This window comes from Canis lupus, chromosome 19, assembly GCF_003254725.2.
Source record: "Canis lupus dingo isolate Sandy chromosome 19, ASM325472v2, whole genome shotgun sequence".
Classification (NCBI taxonomy): domain Eukaryota; kingdom Metazoa; phylum Chordata; class Mammalia; order Carnivora; family Canidae; genus Canis; species Canis lupus.
The window spans coordinates 1,244,771-1,262,806 of NC_064261.1; the positions used below are offsets into that span (position 1 = coordinate 1,244,771).

Genomic DNA, 18,036 nt, shown 5'->3' on the forward strand with positions numbered 1-18,036 from the left:
AAGCATTCTTATACTTACACTGAAGATCTTTTCTTTTTAGTCACATCAATCTTGTGAGATAAGTAAGGTGATTTAGTATATTCCTATTTTATAGCCGGGACGTCTTTCTGGGTGCTGCATTGCCTGCTCACAGTCACATTGCTGTTAGCTGTAGAGTAACCAACCAGGGACTTTGTTACTCAAAGTTCACTGCATGTTTCACTAAACCGTACTCCACTGTGTAACGGTATGTGAGATGGCATGGATCAGTTCAAATGAAAAATACTGAGCTGCCTGAAACCCTTGGCAAATTCTGACAGAAGGCTTTGAAAGACAGGCTGTCCTTCAGCCTCTCTGGGTAGACATTGGACAATGTCTAGGGACTTTTAACAGAGAAAAGAAAATAATCAGTAGCAGGTGCACTTTAAGAAGAAAACCTGAAAAAAGAATTTAAAAAAAAGAAGAAAAACTGACATGGATGAAATAGAAGAAAAGGTTCCTGGAAAGTGGAAGTGGGTTCCTCAATCGTAACGAAAGATAGATGACAGCACTCCTTGGGATGTTGCCATTGTGAAGGGACATTGTGGAGGACCAGTCAGCAGGGTTTAGTGACTCACTGGAAGGCTGGGGCAAGGCGGAGGTAGAGATGGAATATTCCTTGGTTGGGGTCTTTAGACGATGATATGCGCTGGATGTGAGTGAGTTGGAGCTTGAGGAAGAGTTAAGTTTCAAGCTTACAGAATGTAAAACATCAGGGCAAAAGTGATTCGGAGTTCTAGATCAGGAAATGAGGGCAGATTAGGGAATCTAGAATGATAGCTCCTCATAGAAAAGGGATAGTAGAATCCTAATAACGGGTGGACTTTCCAAAGAAGAGCTCCTAATGAGCATAGAGGAGAAAATCAGGGACTAAAACTCGGAGTGTGTAAGCTCTAATGCGAAGAACTACTGAAAGTTTTATTTGAGTATGAGTTTGAAAGTATTCTATGGCTTCTGACATTTATGAATTTCAGCCAGAATAGAGGTGTGCTTAGTCATACATACTTAATGGGACTCTCACTTCTTTGAGCCCTAAGTAAATCTAGCTTCGCTGGGTAAATGTATTCACCAGAAAGATCGTCAGGGTGCACTCACTCACTCACTAGCTCCATTTGTTTACTTATGGCCTCTGTTTATTTTCCTGTCTGGGTGAGATTTGTATTTCCCAGGTACATGTCTAGACAGTTTAAATGCAAGGCATGTCTCACAGCTGAAGATTCCCGTGCACAGCACCAGGACTACTTTATATTCACAAAAACTGACAGTGCTAATGATGGTTTCTCCCTGGATGTTTACAGAGTCATTTGTTGGTTTGCATCTCTGTGGCATTTTCAGAACAGAGGAGTTATTTACATGTTGCTGTTTAACATTTCCAGAGCTTTTTTTTTTTCCTTTTTCGTTTTCTTTTCCCAGTAAGGATGATATAGTAGATGGTGAAGAAGAGGGTCATTAAATTGCCCTTTTACAAAATTTTCATTTATTCATGAGAGACACACAGAAAGAGGCAGAGACACAGGCAGAGGGAGAAGCAGGCTCCCTGCGGGGAGCCCGATGTGAGACTCGATTCCGGGACCCCTGGGGTCACACCCAGAGCCGAAGGCAGGTGCTCAACCGCTGAGCCACCCGGGTGCCCATAAATTGTCCTTTGTTAAAAGACTGTCTTACAGCTCCTTTCATTCAGTCCTCTAAACATGTTCGTATGTTGCAGCAGATGAGATTGGATATTTCATTAGAAACCATTAGGGCAGTTATTTCACAGGCAGATTTTGAAGAACCGTCGTCACTAATCTACTCTGCATGCTGCAGATCTGAGTGAGAAGGAAGCATGGATCTGTGTTGCTGAAAATCGTTGTCGTCTCTGTCTTCCAACAAAGACAAACTTCTTCGTCTTCCAATTTGCTGGCAAGGTTAAATATTTAAGTGTAAAGTATTTCCCCCCTCTTATTCACAAGGAATACATTCCAAGACCCTCAGTGGAAAATAGTATCAAATCCTATATACACCATGTGGTTTTCCTATTCATACCTGCCTATGGAAAGGTTTAATTTATAAAAAAAAGATCAACAACCATAATAAAATAGAACAATTATAACAATATATCATGTAGAAGCTACGTGAAGGTGGTCTTTCTCTCGCTCAAAATAGCTTACTGTACTTACCCGTCTTCTTGCGATGATGTGAGATGATAAAAGGCCCCTATGATGAGATGAAGGGAGGAGAATGGCAGAGGAGATGTGACGTTGCATTAGGCTACGGTTGACTTTCCAATGATGTGATCCTCAGAAGGAGGATCATCTGTTGATCACAGGTAACGGAGACCTCAGAAGGTGGAGCGGTGAGAAGCAGAACCATGGAGAAGGGCACGACTGCATTTGCTGGGTTTAACTAGGAACTTCCATGTCGTGATCAAAACACTGTATCGGCCGTGAACTATTCATCTTTTACTTCTCTTGCAGCTTTCTGCATTAAACAGTGGTAATGATCTGCCAAGTGGCTGAAATGGCATAATTTTTTTTTTTTTTTTTTTTTTTTTTTTGTGGTGGTTGTTCACGTAGACTGAGATAGTTATTTATTACTGTAGCCTATTCTTATTGCCGTATAAATTGCTAGGAAAGTGTGTAAAGATCGCTTTTGTTTCTGGGTTCGCTCAAATTTGTTTCCTTGTACGAATGCCACGATGCTGTGCCATAATGGCAGTTAAAATATATGAGGGTGCATTGGCTATTATAAGAAAAAAACCCTTTTATTGGACCCTAAGTGTTCAGTTGCTTCTCTGGGTTGGCGTGCATGAGGCCTGTTTGGTTTAGGAAGGTAGGGGGTGAGGGGAGGCCAGGGTGCCCCCGAGATGTTTTCCAAGGCTCTATCAGGGCGTGATGGCCTGTGGTGTCTATGATAGAATCATGTGATAGACTCACAAGAGCGACTAGAGCGCTGGACGTGAGTGCTGATATTAGGGAATAGCTATTTGGGAGCAACTCTTTGTTTTCCAGCAAAGGAAAGTGAAATGCAGAGGTCTAGAGTGATATATCCCTGGTCACATAGCTAGTTAGTGGCTGACCTGGAAGTAGTGCTTGGATTTCTTTTTTTTTTTTAAGATTTATTTTTATTTATTTATGAGAGGGAGAGGGAGAGGGAGAGAAAGAGAGAGAGAGAGAGAGAGAGAGAGAGAGAGGCAGAGACACAGGCAGAGGGAGAAGCAGGCTCCATGCCGGGAGCCAGACACTGGACTCGATCCCGGGACTCCAGGATTGCACCCTGGGCCGAAAGCAGGCGCCAAACCATGGAGCCACCCAGGGATCCCCAGTGCTTCGATTTCTTGATTCCCTGGCCCAGACGTCTCTTCCCTATATCTTCCATGCAGAGGTGATGATTTCCACTAGATAAAATCTGGTATAATTTTGGTGTTGAATAATGCCTAAGCATTTATTACTAGCCTCCCGAACCTAACGGGCGATAAATTGAAAGCATAATTAAGAATTGAAGAATGAATTTTTTCTAAATCTGTGGGAAATCGCCTTTGGAACAGCCTTTGGAAACATGATGCTTCGATCGTGACTCTCCTGATTGAAGAGACGTGTTGAATATCCATACTTTGTGTGTGTTAAGTTGTTGCAGGATAAATTAGGAAAAAAAAAGCTCCTGCATTTTACGTTCCAGTTCATTGACTGGGAGGAGGAACCACGCTTTTGGGCATCTTCGATTCAGCTCTTTAGTTTATTTTTTTTTTAATTTTTATTTTTTTAGCTCTTTAGTTTATAACCTGGATTCCCCATTTTATCTCCCACAAGTCTCAGATGAAGGGAGATGCTTTAAAGTAGTCAGAACTTGCTATCCGAAATGGTTTGGGGAAAAAGAAAAAAAGGTTCTAGAATCATTCTAGCATCACTAGATGAAGCAAGCTCTGCTTGCTTTGTTTCTGCTCTGGGACTAAGTGGAGGCCTATAGGAGATAAAGTGAAGTAGGAAACCCTTAGGGCATTAAAGTTATTTTAAAAAATAGGCAGATAATTGTGGGTTTTTTCTTTTTTCTTTTCTTTTTTCTTCTTTTTTTCTTTTCTTTTTTTCCTTTTTTCTTTTTTTTCTTTTCTCTTTCTATCTCTCTCTCTCTCTCTCTCTCTCTCTCTCTCTCTTTTTTTAAGATTTCATGTATTCAGTTGACAGAGGAGAGAGGGAGAGGCCGGCAGAGGCAGAGGTAGAGGGAGAAGCGGCTCCCGGGGGAGCAGGGCCCGTGGGGGGCTCGATCCCGGGACTGGGCGCCCGGCTGCTGGGAGCCTGTGTCTCTTAGGGCGCCGTCCCCACCGCGGTCCCAGATGCGGTCGCAGTGGCCTGCGCCACCCGCAGGACAGTGCGGCGCATCGGTGTCGCCGCTGGGACTGTCACCACCGTAGCCCTGCGCCTCCTGTAGGACTTGGGGCCAAGCCCACCGCCCAGACAATGGGACGCTCATCTCCATTTACAAAGGAAGCTTCTCGGGCGTTACGTCCCTTAAGGTGTTTGCCTGTCACTCAGGGGCAGGTGGCCCCGAGGCGCGGCACCCGCCTTAACCGCCAGCCACAGGCTGGTTCTCCCCGGGCCCGGGACAGGCCGTGGGTCCGCCCCTGTTTCAGATCATCATGCCGTTCTTTGGGTTTAGGCAGTGAGAGCGCTTAGAAAGTCAGGCCTGAGCTTTGCATCCCTGGGAATGAGCCTGGCTCGATGGTGCAAGCAGGGATCTGTAAGCAGCTCCTGGGAGAAGAAAAAGGGATCGAAATTGTTAGAGGTCATCAGCAAGGGGGGAGGAGAACCTGCAAATGTCTGGAAAAAACTAGGAGAGCTCCTATTGAGCTCTTTATTGGGTACTGAAGAGTGTACAGAGTAAGTCACTACATGATTTATGAAAAGTCATTATGTCTTTTTCCAGCGGGAAAATGGAATAATGAATTTTTTTTAATTACCCCAGAATTGAAGCTAATGCCGTTTTTTGCAAAATCACGGATTAAAGTGTCCTCTATATACACATCTTCTTTGTGAAGAATATTTAAAAGTCTCTATACTAATTGCAAATAATTGAATCAGTGTGATGATTTCCACTGATTTGAAAGTCACCAAAAAGCATTTTAGTTCATATTCTGATAAGAAATCATAATATGCTACTTAACAAGTAAATCACTTTCTTTTTCTGTGTTCACGATTTTTATGTTATTACATTATGACGTTAGGTGTGCAGATGTCACCAGAATGCTCCTATTTCAATTTCTTTAAAAGCATTGAATTCAAAAGGTATGTTTTAATTTATTCTTTTTATATTTTATATATTTTATTTTTTTATATTTTTATATTTTGAAACTTGCCATGATTTAGTAACATAATTGAGTTTCCTTTTCACCTAACGTATTCATTATTTTAATTGGTATTTTGGTAAACTATACAAATTTTCCTAATCCCCTTTCCTGACATCTTTGATAAAATACTGACATTTAGAAGGAATTGGCTGAAAGAAAGACACCATTTGTATCCCAATTAAAATTAAAAACAAATTTCAGGGAAAGACATGATGGAAGAAAATGAAGCATCGCATCTCTAGTATTAGTTAGACCTGGGAAGAAGTCATGGCAAAATGTCATGCCTGGGGGGTGGCTTGCTTACCTATTCTCAAAATGAGATTTTTTTTTTTATTCTCAAAATGAGTTTCAAGGGCAAAATGTCATTTGTGTCACAGTTCCCATGTGACAGTGACACCATTTATTCTGTATATTTTCTTGCCCGGGAAAAGAAATTAGAGAATCTTAAAGGAGGGTAGTTATTCATTTTGTCCTTATCCTTCATTATTGTGAAGCAGGAAATTCGTATGTTGACGACGATAATGATGATGGAAATTTTCATGATAAAATCATCATCATCATTAAATAGAGAAGGGTTTATTTTATTTTTTTTTAATTTTTATTTATTTATGATAGTCACAGAGAGAGAGAAAGAGAGAGAGAGAGAGGCAGAGACACAGGCAGAGGGAGAAGCAGGCTCCATGCACCGGGAGCCCGATGTGGGATTCGATCCCGGGTCTCCAGGATCGCGCCCTGGGCCAAAGGCAGGCTCCAAACCGCTGCGCCACCCAGGGATCCCTAGAGAAGGGTTTATCGATGACCAGCAGAAATAGGAAGAAGATAGAATCCTGGAATTCTGGTTCTGACACCTCGTGACCTTAGACGAGCCTCCCCATCTTTTTGAATCTCTGATTCCCGATCTGACCAGGGAAAGGCCGGTACTGGAGCAGGTCAGCCGTCGATTCGGGCTCCGCGTGGCCCTAACTTTCCCGCCTTCGCCAGCGGAGCCTCCCTTAACCTCATCTCTTACACAACGGTGCTGGGGAAGGTGCTGGATCGCGTCTGTGGCCTGTGGCCTCGACAGGCAGGACTGTAGGGCTGCGTCCCCTCTCCTGTCCTGTGCAGCTGTAGCTGCAGCAGCAGGTGCGCCCCGCGCAGTCGGGGCCGCGTCCGCGCTCAGGGCCCGGAGGCCCCACCGTCCTCAAGCAGCTTCGACCCTCCGTGCACCTGCCTCGTAAACCCCCACTTGGCTTTCTTTTCTAATAAAAAATAACAGCAACCCTATTAACAGGTTTGAATGTTTTCAGACTAGATTCGTTTCATGGAGCAGCAAGGAAGGTGAATAGCTCAACCTGCGGTCTCCAGGAACGTGCGCGTGTGGGCTTCTGTTAAGGAGAGAGAGGATTCTTACCTTTCCATTTCATTTGTTTTTTGGTTGCAGGACTTCAGATGGTGGCAAAGTTGTTGGCACCATAGAAGTCAGTGTCGTGAAGATGGGGGAGATTGAGGATGGGGAAGCTGACCACGTCACGACAGACGTGCAGGGACAAAAGGTAGGTCCCTCAGCTCGATGCACAGATGATGTCGGAAATGATCGGTTTTGCCCGAGGCCTGAACCACCAACACCTCTGTGTGGCATGAAATCTCACCGTTCAAAAGCAAAATGGGAAACCAGCCGTGCACTGGAGGGCCGTGGGAACCCCCGGAGCCGGGCCTCTGTGCACGGAGGTGTGCAAAGCCACGCGGCCCTCAGGAGCACCTTCCTCTTGGCCCTGGCTCCCACGTGGAGCACTAGCGTCCTTCACTGCTGTGTTCTGCCCTGATTAACCCCACGTGAGACGCACGGAAGGTTCTGGGAAGGCTATTGCCCAAAGTCGCCACTTCACTCTCCAAACCCTCTTTAGAGACACACGGCCTGTGAGTTTAGATCCCGTTTATATGTGAAGGTGAAGAGATTTGGTAATGTTCTTGCCCGGTGACATTTCAGGGAGAGGAGCGGGGACAGCGTGGGGCCTTGGAGGAGGGGCCGCACCTGCCGCAAGTGCAGCGGCCCCCGAGGCTGAGGATGGAGGCCCCGTGCGTAGCAATGTGTGTCTGCGATTTTTACCTTCTTTTCTCTGACAAAGAGAAGCGACCTAAGTATGAATCGAAATTCCTGTCTTAGGAATGCAATTGCCTATTTATATCTGGGAAGATTCTCTATTTCCGCCATATATATCCCTGCTTATCATAAATGTGCGTCTTCTGATGATACGGCCTTTGGCGACTTCCTTCCCGGCTCAGTGGAGCATGCTTGATCTGCGGTGCTAGGAGGCATCTTCATGGGAGACGGGGGTTCTCTAACACAACAAAGATTTTGCAAAAGAAAGCCAGGACCACCCTTCAAAAGAATGGGGGTGACTGGGTGACCGGCACTGAGGGGGGCACTTGATGGGATGGGTGCTGGGTGTTATTCTATATGTTGGCAAATTGAACACCAATAAAAAATAAATTTACAAGAGAAAAAAAAAAAAAGAAGAAATCCTTGGGGGAATCTTAACATTAAAAAAAAAAAAAAAAAAAAAAAAAAAAAAGAATATTGTTTTTGCCCCGGAATAGGCAAGGGCCTTATCAGCTGGGCCGATCCTGGTTCTTCTCCCCCTCACAGGCTGCTGGAGATCATGAACATGTTCCAGGGAGGCCCAGAGTCTGAATCGGGTTGCCTGGAAATGCACGGGCTGTCGTGGGGGCAGCGGGTCGTCTTGAGATCCGTGCCTCTGGGCCCCACCGACGGGGTCCCTTCCTTTAGTCGTGTTTCCTTTGTGGTTCTGTATATAGTGCATAGCGGTCACCACCTCATGGAAGCTTCCATCAGGATCAAGGAGGCCAGACCTGGGGGCCCGGTGGGGGACTGAGGCCGGGAGTAGGACACCACTGGCAGGAACGCCTCCCGTTGCAGAGGAGGCCTCCCTTGCTGGCTGCAGATCTCTTCCCGGCCGCTCTCTGTGCTCCTCAGAGCTCCCCCCGCCGCCCCTTACTGTGTTGCTATTACGAGGTTGTGCCCGTTGAATCAGACTCTTCCTAAATGGAGAACTTGAAGCCCAGGGCTGTGCCCCTCCAGAGCCCCACGTAGTGCTGCCTCCGCGCCATGTCCTCCCGTGGCCTTCCCTTGGCACAGCAACTGAGCTCTGCTGTCTCCTCCTCTTCCCACAAGGACAGCAGCCCGATAGGGTTAGAGCTCCACCCTTATCACATTGGGTTAGAGCCCCACCCTTATCACATTGGGTTAGAGCCCCACCCATATCACATTGGGTTAGAGCCCCCCACCCTTATCACATTGGGTTAGAGCCCCCCACCCTTATCACATTGGGTTAGAGCCCCCCACCTTTATCACATTGGGTTAGAGCCCCACCCTTATCACATTGGGTTAGAGCCCCCAACCCTTATCACATTGGGTTAGAGCCCCACCCATATCACATTGGGTTAGAGCCCCACCCTTATCACATTGGGTTAGAACCCCCAACCTTATCACATTGGGTTAGAGCCCCCACCCTTATCACATTGAGTTAGAGCCCCACCCATATCACATTGGGTTAGAGCTCCACCCTTATCACATTGGGTTAGAACCCCCAACCTTATCACATTGGGTTAGAGCCCCCACCCTTATCACATTAGCTTAGAGCCCCCCACCCTTATCACATTGGGTTAGAGCCCCCAACCCTTATCACATTGGGTTAGAGCCCCCCAACCTTATCACATTGGGTTAGAGCCCCCCACCCTTATCACATTGGGTTAGAGCCCCCCACCCTTATCACATTGGGTTAGAGCCCCCAACCCTTATCACATTGGGTTAGAGCCCCCCACCTTTATCACATTGGGTTAGAGCCCCCAACCCTTATCACATTGGGTTAGAGCCCCCCACCCTTATCACACTGGACTTGAATCACCTCCACAAAAGCTGTCTCCAGATCCCGTCCCGTCGGGTGTTGGGGCTTCCACGTAATGAATTTCGAGGAACACAATCCAGCTCATGACAATATCCCTGATATAAAATACTGCATTTTTAAAATATTTTATTTATTTATGTCTTTACGTACATGTCTATTTGTTTATGAGAGCGAGAGCAAGAGGGGCAAGTGAATGGGGGGAAGGCAGAGGGAGAGGGAGAGGATCGCCAGCAGACTCCTGCTGAGCGCGGAGCCCATCACAGGGCCTGATCCCACGACGCTGAGGTCACGGCCTGAATGGAAACCACGAGTCGACGCCCAAGGGACCGAGCCCCCCAGGCATCCCCGGCTCGAAGTTTTATTCAGTATGTGCTCCGACACAGTGACGGAAGAGACAGCGCTGAAGTCACACAGCTGGAGAAAGAAAGATTCACGAAAGAAACCGTGACGTGGACGTCTCACAGAGCGTGCCGCGTAGGTGAAACGTTGCATTAGGTATCCGGTCTTTTTTAATTTTTTTTTTTAATCTTTGGAGTCATTTTAGGCTCATTTCTTCCTCTTTCACTCCCAGGGAGTGTCAGCAAGTCCTGACTTTATAAATATATCCAGACCCCGGTGACCTGTGGGCCCGTCCCTCCTAGGACTTCACGGACGTTTTTATAGCCGTCTCTTAAATGTCCCTCCTGCCGCCTTCCCGCCACCCCCATCATCATAGTCTGTTCTCAGCGGGGCGCTTATTAAAACGTAACAGGGACCATGTCATTCCTCCGGTGGCTTCTCCGCTCCCTAAAAGTGTGCACCGAACCCTTCCAGTGACCCACGTAAAGCCCTGCGAGTGTTGGCCCCCGTGGCCCACTCTTTGCTCACCTTCATCCGGCATCGCAACCTTCTTGTCCGTCCGTTTAACATTCCAGGTGCGTTTCCACGTCCGGCCCTTTGCTTCGCTTTTCAGTCTGCCTTTGTAGCGTTTTCCGCAGGTAACCGTGTGCTCCAGGCCCTCGCTTCCTTCCGGTCTATTTGCAAAATGTCACCTTCTCACCTGCCTTCTCTCCCAGTATCCAAAACCGCGACGTCTACCGGAAATTTTCTGTCTCCTTTCTCCTTTTTTTGTCCTTCATCCGTCTCGCTATCCGCCATCACGCGTACTTCATGCATCTCATTCTTCTCTTATGTTTCTTCTTCTTGGTCACACTTACCGTCAGATGACGTTTTTTAAAGCGCTCGTCAAAATCAGTAGGCTTACGGCGCCTCGGCACGTGGTGTTTGCTACTCCAGTTCAGAATCACAAATGGTTACACCGAGAACACACCAGGTATAAGGGCATATAACCCTGCAAATAGCCTTCATGATGGTAGCAATAAACAGTATACGGAGCCGGAGCCCCCTTAAGCCTGTGCTTAATGATTCCAAATCATTTTAACCTTTGCTTTCTCTGTAGGATCTAGCACAGTGTAAAAATGACTCTGGGGTCAACTGCAAAAAATAAATAAATAAATAAATAAATAAATAGGCTGAGGAAATAAGAAATATGGCAAATAAATAAATAAATAAAATAGGCTGAGGAAATAAGAAATATGGTAAATAAATAAATAAATAAAATAGGCTGAGGAAATAAGAAATATGGCAAATAAATAAATAAAATAGGCTGAAGAAATATGGTAAATAATAAATAAATAAAATAGGCTGAGGAAATAAGAAATATGGTTCCTGGCTTCAGAACTCAATTGAAATAGTGACACAGTACACTCAGGAAACAATGTAAGAAAATAATTACTGAGTCCAAAGATAAAAAATATGCATTAATTTAATATATGTTTATCAGATATCTTCGGTTTTTATTCCGTGGATTTAAATCTTGAAAGCATTGTGAGTGGTAAAGTTTTAAGATGCAGTAAAGTTGCAAAATAAGAATATTATTGGGTTAAAATTATCCTGAATGTCTGCCTTTCAGTGAGATGGGAGATACAAGTGTATGAAAGTTCTATTTCTGTATCCATTTGGTAAAATAATGGATGCTATTATTGGATAGTGGATAATGGATGTTAATAATGGATTTTCTGTTGGAAAACAGTTGACTTTGATTGTGAAAAGGCAGGGCTCCCTCCGTGTAGACAAGCAGGTCTTCAAGATGAGAGCCCGATCCCTGTGAATCATGGACTTCCTTATTAACCAGGTTTAATCTAAACCATTTCTGTATATTGTAGAGGACAGTCCTTTCTTGGAAAGGAGGATGGCTCAAAGCTACCCTCCTACTTATCGTGTGGAAGGATAGCAGGGACAGATCGTGAAAGGATTTGAACACCCATCTGAGAATATTGGATTTGATTGGGCAGTAAATGGCCATTATCCATTTTAGAGCAGAACACCGGGATGAGGAATATAAAGTTTATGAAAGGTTATTTTAACAGCCCTATATGGACTGAAAAGAGCAGAGGAAATATTGGAAATAAGAGAAATAAGGAATTTTAAGTATGTCCAAGCATCACTGCTCATTGCCCAAATGATTTGGGAAGTGCATTTTCCGAATACCTGTGGATTAAAGGAAGGGCTCACCTGTGGGTTCTCATTTGGTCGGGAAAATGATTTAGACAGCATCAGGTTTTAAGAGCTGTTTGCAGCTATTCATTCTTTTGGTAGAGTAGAACCTCGGTGGAAGCACTAAAGAAATTACGAGAACACATTTTTCCCTATCAGAAAATTTCCTGGATGGAACCAGCGGGTATTATGCTAAGCAAAATCAGTCAACCAGAGAAAGACAGTTATCATGTGATCTCACTCGTATGTGGAATTTTTTGTAAAGAGGTTATTTATTTATTCATGAGACACAGAGAGAGAGAGGCAGAGACCCAGGCAGAGGGAGAAGCAGGACTTGATCCCGGGACCCCGGGGTCATGGCCTGGGCTGAAGGGCCGCTGAGCCTCCCTCCCCCCCGGGAGGCCCGTATATGGAATTTAAGAAACAAAACAGAGGATCATAGTGGAAGAGAGGAAAAAAAATAAAACAAGATGAAATCAAAGAGGGAAACAAAGCATAAGAGACTCTTAATTCTAGGAAATAAAGTGAGGGTCGCTGGAGGGGCGGGGGGACGGGGTAACCGGGTGCTGTGACGTCACAAGCACTGGGTATGATATGCAGCTGATGAATCACTGACTCTACCTCTGAAACTAATTATACATTGTGTGTTAATTAATTGAATTTAGATTAAAAAAAAAAAAAAAGACCGCAACCCATCACCGCTTAAGAATAAAAGATCAGGCTTAATGAAAAAAATTTAAAAAAAAATTTTTTTTAAATCCCTGAGTAATGTGATGAGTGTTTACCATGGGGGGCCAGGAGCGGGCTATACACACACAGAAATGACCCCTCCATCAACGTTTAGATCATTTGTGTTTCTTCTAAAAGCGCTCGAGAGCCGCGCCGTCCTGTCCTCGGCGGTGGGCGGTGGCCGCGTCTCCAGCGGGGACGGGGGGTGGGGGGGTGGGGGGGGGGTGGGGGGTGGGCAACAGCCGGGCCCCCCGAGGCTCAGGGCAGAGCCTGCGCGACAGGCCATCGTGCTTCCCTCGGGCTCCTTCACCGGAGAAGCTGCTGGGGCTTCCTCGGCTTGTTTGGTTTTTATTTGCATTTATTGGTTTATGGCTCCTACATTAGCTCCAGAAATCCATTCTCCTCTTCCCTCCAACGAGCACCGCCCCACTTTTTTTGTGGCTACAGACAGAGAAGGAAACTCATTGGTGGGGGGGAAAAAGAGTGCCCGTCCTGCTGGCGTCTGTCTGTGTGGATGTGGACCTCTTGCGGCCCCTGGGCCACCACCTGCCGCTGCATCATCCGGGACGCGGTTGCCCGCCCGCACTTCGCACTGCAGATATGGTCTCATTCTTTTGCTTTTTCTTTTTTTCTTTAAGATTTTATTTACTTTTTTGAGAGAGCGAGCATCCACGAGCAGGGGAAGCAGCAGGCTGCCCCCTGAGCCGGGAGCCCGAGGCGGGACTCGATCCCCGGACCCCGGGTCGTGACCCGAGCCAGCCGCCCCATCTTCCATGCTCTCCATCCAGGGCAGCGTTGCTTCTGTAAAAGCCCACTAGCTTAGTCTGTTAATCTATGAATCAGTTTATTTGCAAGTTATCAATTTTTAACTCGGTCTATAAATCAGAGGTCAATGTATTTATAAAGCGTCCTCATACTTCATGAGCGAGCGTTTGCGCTGTGTTGCCACAGACGAAGATTTCCCCTTGCCTTATGCGGCCTGATGGGCACAATGTCTTTTATCTTGTATTTATTTTACTAAAAATCTAGAAAACAATTTGCTTTTTATTGATCCAAAAGCTACCCCAGGGGACAGAAATCTAGAACCATCCAGCTTAAAAAACAAACAAACAAAAAAGGACCATCCAGCTTGTCAAATGCGATGTGCTAGGGACAGGTTTCTACGGAGACCGTCCCTTTCCGCTTTCTGCTTAGTTTTGTAGGTAGTTTTAACGGGAGCCACGAAGCTCCTGCAATTAGGCGGCGCGATCACCTAATGCACCCGGAAATAATCCCAAAGGAAACAAATCCATAGTAAAGAACAAAACTAAAAATAGTCTCACGAAACAAGTGACCTTGTTCAGAACTTTCCAGAACCCCCTGCATAGCCTCAGGTTTGGTCCACAAAATGGAAGCGTTTCCCTTCTTGATTTCATTACCTTGACGTGTTTTTATTTTTCCTTTTGTTCTCGCCCAGTGCGCGCTGGTGTGTGAATGTGCAGCCCCCGACGGTGGGAGCGGGAAAGAGAACTTGCCCTTCCTGAATGCAGGTACGTGTCTCGGGGTGGGAGCCTCCCGCTCGCTTCCTATCCGCGTGGGTTTTCCTTTCCTGCGGGCTCGATACTGCACCTGGGCCGCGTGCTTCCAGAATCGTCCGGGAGCCCTCGGCAGCGGATGAGCTGGTCGCGTGGGGTGGAGGCTGGTGCGGGGTCTCGCCTGGATGTGCAGGCGCAGACAGGGGCGAGCTCTGCAGACAGAGGGGCTGCACCCCGGCTCCGTGCGGGGCCTCGCAGGTGCTCCCCGGGTGACCGGCGAGTCCTTGTAGCCATCAGGGTGGGTTCCTGGGCGTCCTGCCCACACTCGGGACAAGCTGGGGTCCACTCGCGGCCGCGGCGCAGACGGGGGGGGGTGCGATCCTGGGCCTCGGGCCGGGCCCTGCTACCTGTACCCATGTCGCTCTGGTCCCCTGCAGACCCGAGCCTCCTGGGCCCCATCCCCACGCAGCTAGCCGTCCCGTCGGAAGCGCATGAAGATGCTTTGGCTCCGTGGCCGAACACGCTCCTTTAGCTTTGGGTTTATATTACCCGAACCCAGACCCCTGAGAAGGAATATGAAGCTCTTACTTAGTTTGATTCTCACTCACTCGAGAGCGAGAGAACCCACGCCGGGTGCAGGGGCGGGGGGGGGGCGGGCTGCCTCCCCAGTGCTTTCTGTCCCGGGACCGGCGCCGTCCAGCTGCCCCTAGCTTGACCCCCCGATTGTAGAATCACAACAAAATCATTAAAATCTCTGTCGCTCTGTGGGTGGATTGGGCGGGCCCGCTCACAGGCGCGTTCCTATGCTCCAGGGCATGCGCGTGGAGTGACCCGTCTGGGTTTCAATGAGGTATAAACCAGGTGTTACATGATGACCTTGCGAATAAAACGGAAGCTCCTAAGATGGGGAACAATGTGGCAAATTGTGCATGTGAATTATGGACCTGGTGTGCAATAGTCGTGTAAATTGTGTTGCCTTGAATGCCCCGGGAGGCCGTGACAGGTGCGGTGGCGGGCGGCGGGCGGCGGGCTAGATGCCTGGTGCGTCCTGCTGGCCCGGCCTGTGCTGCGGGCAGGCGCTGCCGTCGTCCTCGTCTGGTGGACACGGACCCTGGCCCAGGTCGCCTACCTGGCAGGTGGCAGGTCCAGATTTCAAAGCCACTTTTGGTCCCAAGGCCTCTGCTCTGAAGTACGGGGCCACGTGATTACAGGACAGCTCTTCTTTTAAAGATTTTATTTATCTATTCACGAGAGACAGACACAGAGAGAGAGATAGAGAGAGAGGGGCAGAGACCCAGGCAGAGGGAGAAGCAGGCTCCATGCGGGGACCTAATGCAGAACTCGAACTCCGGACCCCGGAGTCACGACCTGGGCCCAAGGCAGGTGCTCAACCGCTGAGCCCCCTGGGGGGTCCCCATAATGACATTTCTCAGTGGTCGCAGCCCCCACGTCACGGAGGCACGCTCCCCACCTTGAACGTTTGCCACGAATGTCTGCTCTGAGCCCCTTGACCTTAGGGAAGGACAAGACTATACCACGTGAGCCAAATATTGGGGTGACATTCTCCTCACTAACACCCCATCCTAAGCAGTGCATGACTCAGAATACATCAGGAGATCATTAAAAATACGTCCCTCTTTACCCGTTTTAAGTCCTGATGAATTCCAGCCAAAAAGCAAATTCCCTGTTTCCTCCTTTCTTTCCTTTCACTCGTGAGCTATGAAATCTGGGCATTTTTTAGACGATGCCATTTGATAGAACCAAAGATGTCTCTGTCGTATTTTTCCCATTTCAATTTAATTTTGGGGCCATTTTGACTTTTGCTACTGGCCCTTGCTCCTTTATACTTACTCACCAGGTTTCTTTGCCCTTTGCTGTTCTAATGGATATGATAGAGTCCATTAACTTTGCTCTTTTGGGATTTCCATGTATTTTCATTACTGTGTACTAATATATTTAGGGCGTTAAATAGCTTCTATGGAAGAGTGAATTTATTATCTAATAATCGATGAATCAGGTCGTGGACACCTGTGAAGGCTTCAGCTGTCTTCCTGGAGGAAGTCCATTACCTCCCCCGCTGCCCGTCGTAGGTAAACTAGAAGGAAAAAAAGAGGCAAAAAAGATGATGCAGTCAAAAAGCTAACATGTCGTGGACAAATGCGAGGAGGCCTTTCTCTCAACCAAGTTTTTCTCATCCTTCAATGCCTGTGTTCTCTGGAAGTGAGGAGACAAACCCATAGAGGGGGAAGGGGGAGAGCCACGGAAGGCTTCCCGGAGGAGGTGCTAGCACGGCTGAGTTCATAGGATGATTACTCACAGCCAGCAAAGGGGTGTTCCTCTGAGATGCAGGGAATGCCTTCAACAGAAGGAAATTGGAGAGAAACAACTTGAGTTCAGAGGATTATAGGCCATTTCAGGCGCCTCAGCGTGAAATACAAGCTGCCTCCTACCTTTTTTAGCTGCGTCCTTTCCTTTAATTACAGAACTAGAGTGAGCAGAGCAAAGCATTCGAGCTGGAAAGAGTGAAGGCAAATCATGTCCTGACCAGCTAAAATCTAAAATCCGATTCTACACACTAAACTCACCAATTATCATCAACTGGAAACTAAATGCCCACAAATATTATCTTTATGTCTTCTCTGACATCTGTAATAATTTTTCTTATTCTTGGTCTTAAATTGAAGATGGAGGCCCAAGAGCATGGGTTCGGTTGGGCGAGGAAAGCAGCACTTGGTCTAACATAGCTTGTATCCTATTTCCTATTCCATTCTTTCCTTTTCTTCTTTGGAAACGACACAAACAGTAACATAATTTAGATTTTATAACAAAGCTAAAGAAAAGCAAATAAACCATTTTTAGGAGTTGGGTTTTTTTTTTTAAGAATTGATTTGACCTTTTTATCATCTTTATTATTATTATTATTTTTTTTTTTTTTAAAGATTTTATTTATTTATCCATGAGAGATGCAGAGAGAGAGGCAGAGACACAGGCCGAGGGAGAAGCAGGCTCCATGCAGGGAGCCCAACGCGGGACTCGGTCCCAGGACCCCGGGGTCACAACCTGAGCCCCAAAGGCAGATGCTCAATTGCTGAGCCACCCAGGTGCCCCTCATCTTTATTATTTTTAAAGAGTTCTCTCTTTGCTGTGTTTTCTGAGTTCCTCTCCTGTCTTATCATCTCTTTTCCATAACCATGCTTCGGATAGTGTTTTAGTGATTTCTAATTGGGTTTTTCAGTTCTTACCCAATCTTAAAAAGAGCCAACCTACATTTCAGTTGTATATAAATCTAAGATATTTCCAAGTACAAATGAGGGAATGTCAGTATCTAATTGGATTACACGGACTTATCTTTAGTAAGTATAACGTAGCATTTGGAGAACAGGCAATGCATGTACATTCAGCTGAATAATTAAACTATTAAACGACCGCATAGTTAAAAGCTACAGAATGAATTCTCTACAAGAATCCGCAGGACATTAAACTAATGATTTTTGTAAGGCATAAAGCCAATAAAGTCAGATTCCATCTAAATATTGACTTGTACCACCTCCTGAATGCAAGAGAGTTCATGAAGATAATCGCAGACGAGCTTCCCCTGGAGAAATATATTTAAGACAACTGGAGTAAATAAGTATTTGGCTTTTTGATGATCCCCTTGTCCCTGAATCTAAATTTGTGGAATTCTTTGTCTATCTATGGACATCCCTAAAACAGGCACAGGGGGGAAAAAAAAAGTGTTCCTTTGATATCTCTCTAGTTTATCTTTTCTGCTCTCATTTGCTTTTAACAGCCACGTTCTGTGGTTTTCCTTTATGTGCCGTCTGTGTGTTGGCTTTGTTGAACGTTTCTTTGGCATCTTTGATAGTTCCCAGTTGGCTTTCACAGGTGCTGAGCGTGTTACCTGGTTAAAGAAGCCCTGCCACAGTGTCTGAGAGAAACAATATAGAAATTTGAGTTGTGCTGCAATTTGGGGGAGAAAAATCTGCCATTTATTTTCTGTTCCTGTGCTCACCAT

At 46.4% G+C, this 18,036-nt stretch overlaps 1 protein-coding gene across 15 annotated transcripts in view; it reads left to right on the plus strand.

The window, feature by feature from the left end:
• INPP4B (inositol polyphosphate-4-phosphatase type II B) overlaps positions 1-18,036 on the plus strand; it is a 707,387-nt gene that overhangs the window by 498,603 nt on the left and 190,748 nt on the right. For all 15 annotated transcript variants that reach the window (XM_035702054.2, XM_025462335.3, XM_049097162.1 and 12 more), the window contains 2 exons: positions 6,759-6,870; positions 13,964-14,036. In XM_035702054.2, the coding sequence (XP_035557947.1) occupies positions 6,759-6,870; positions 13,964-14,036 (185 nt within the window). The remainder of the gene's footprint in view (positions 1-6,758; positions 6,871-13,963; positions 14,037-18,036) is intronic.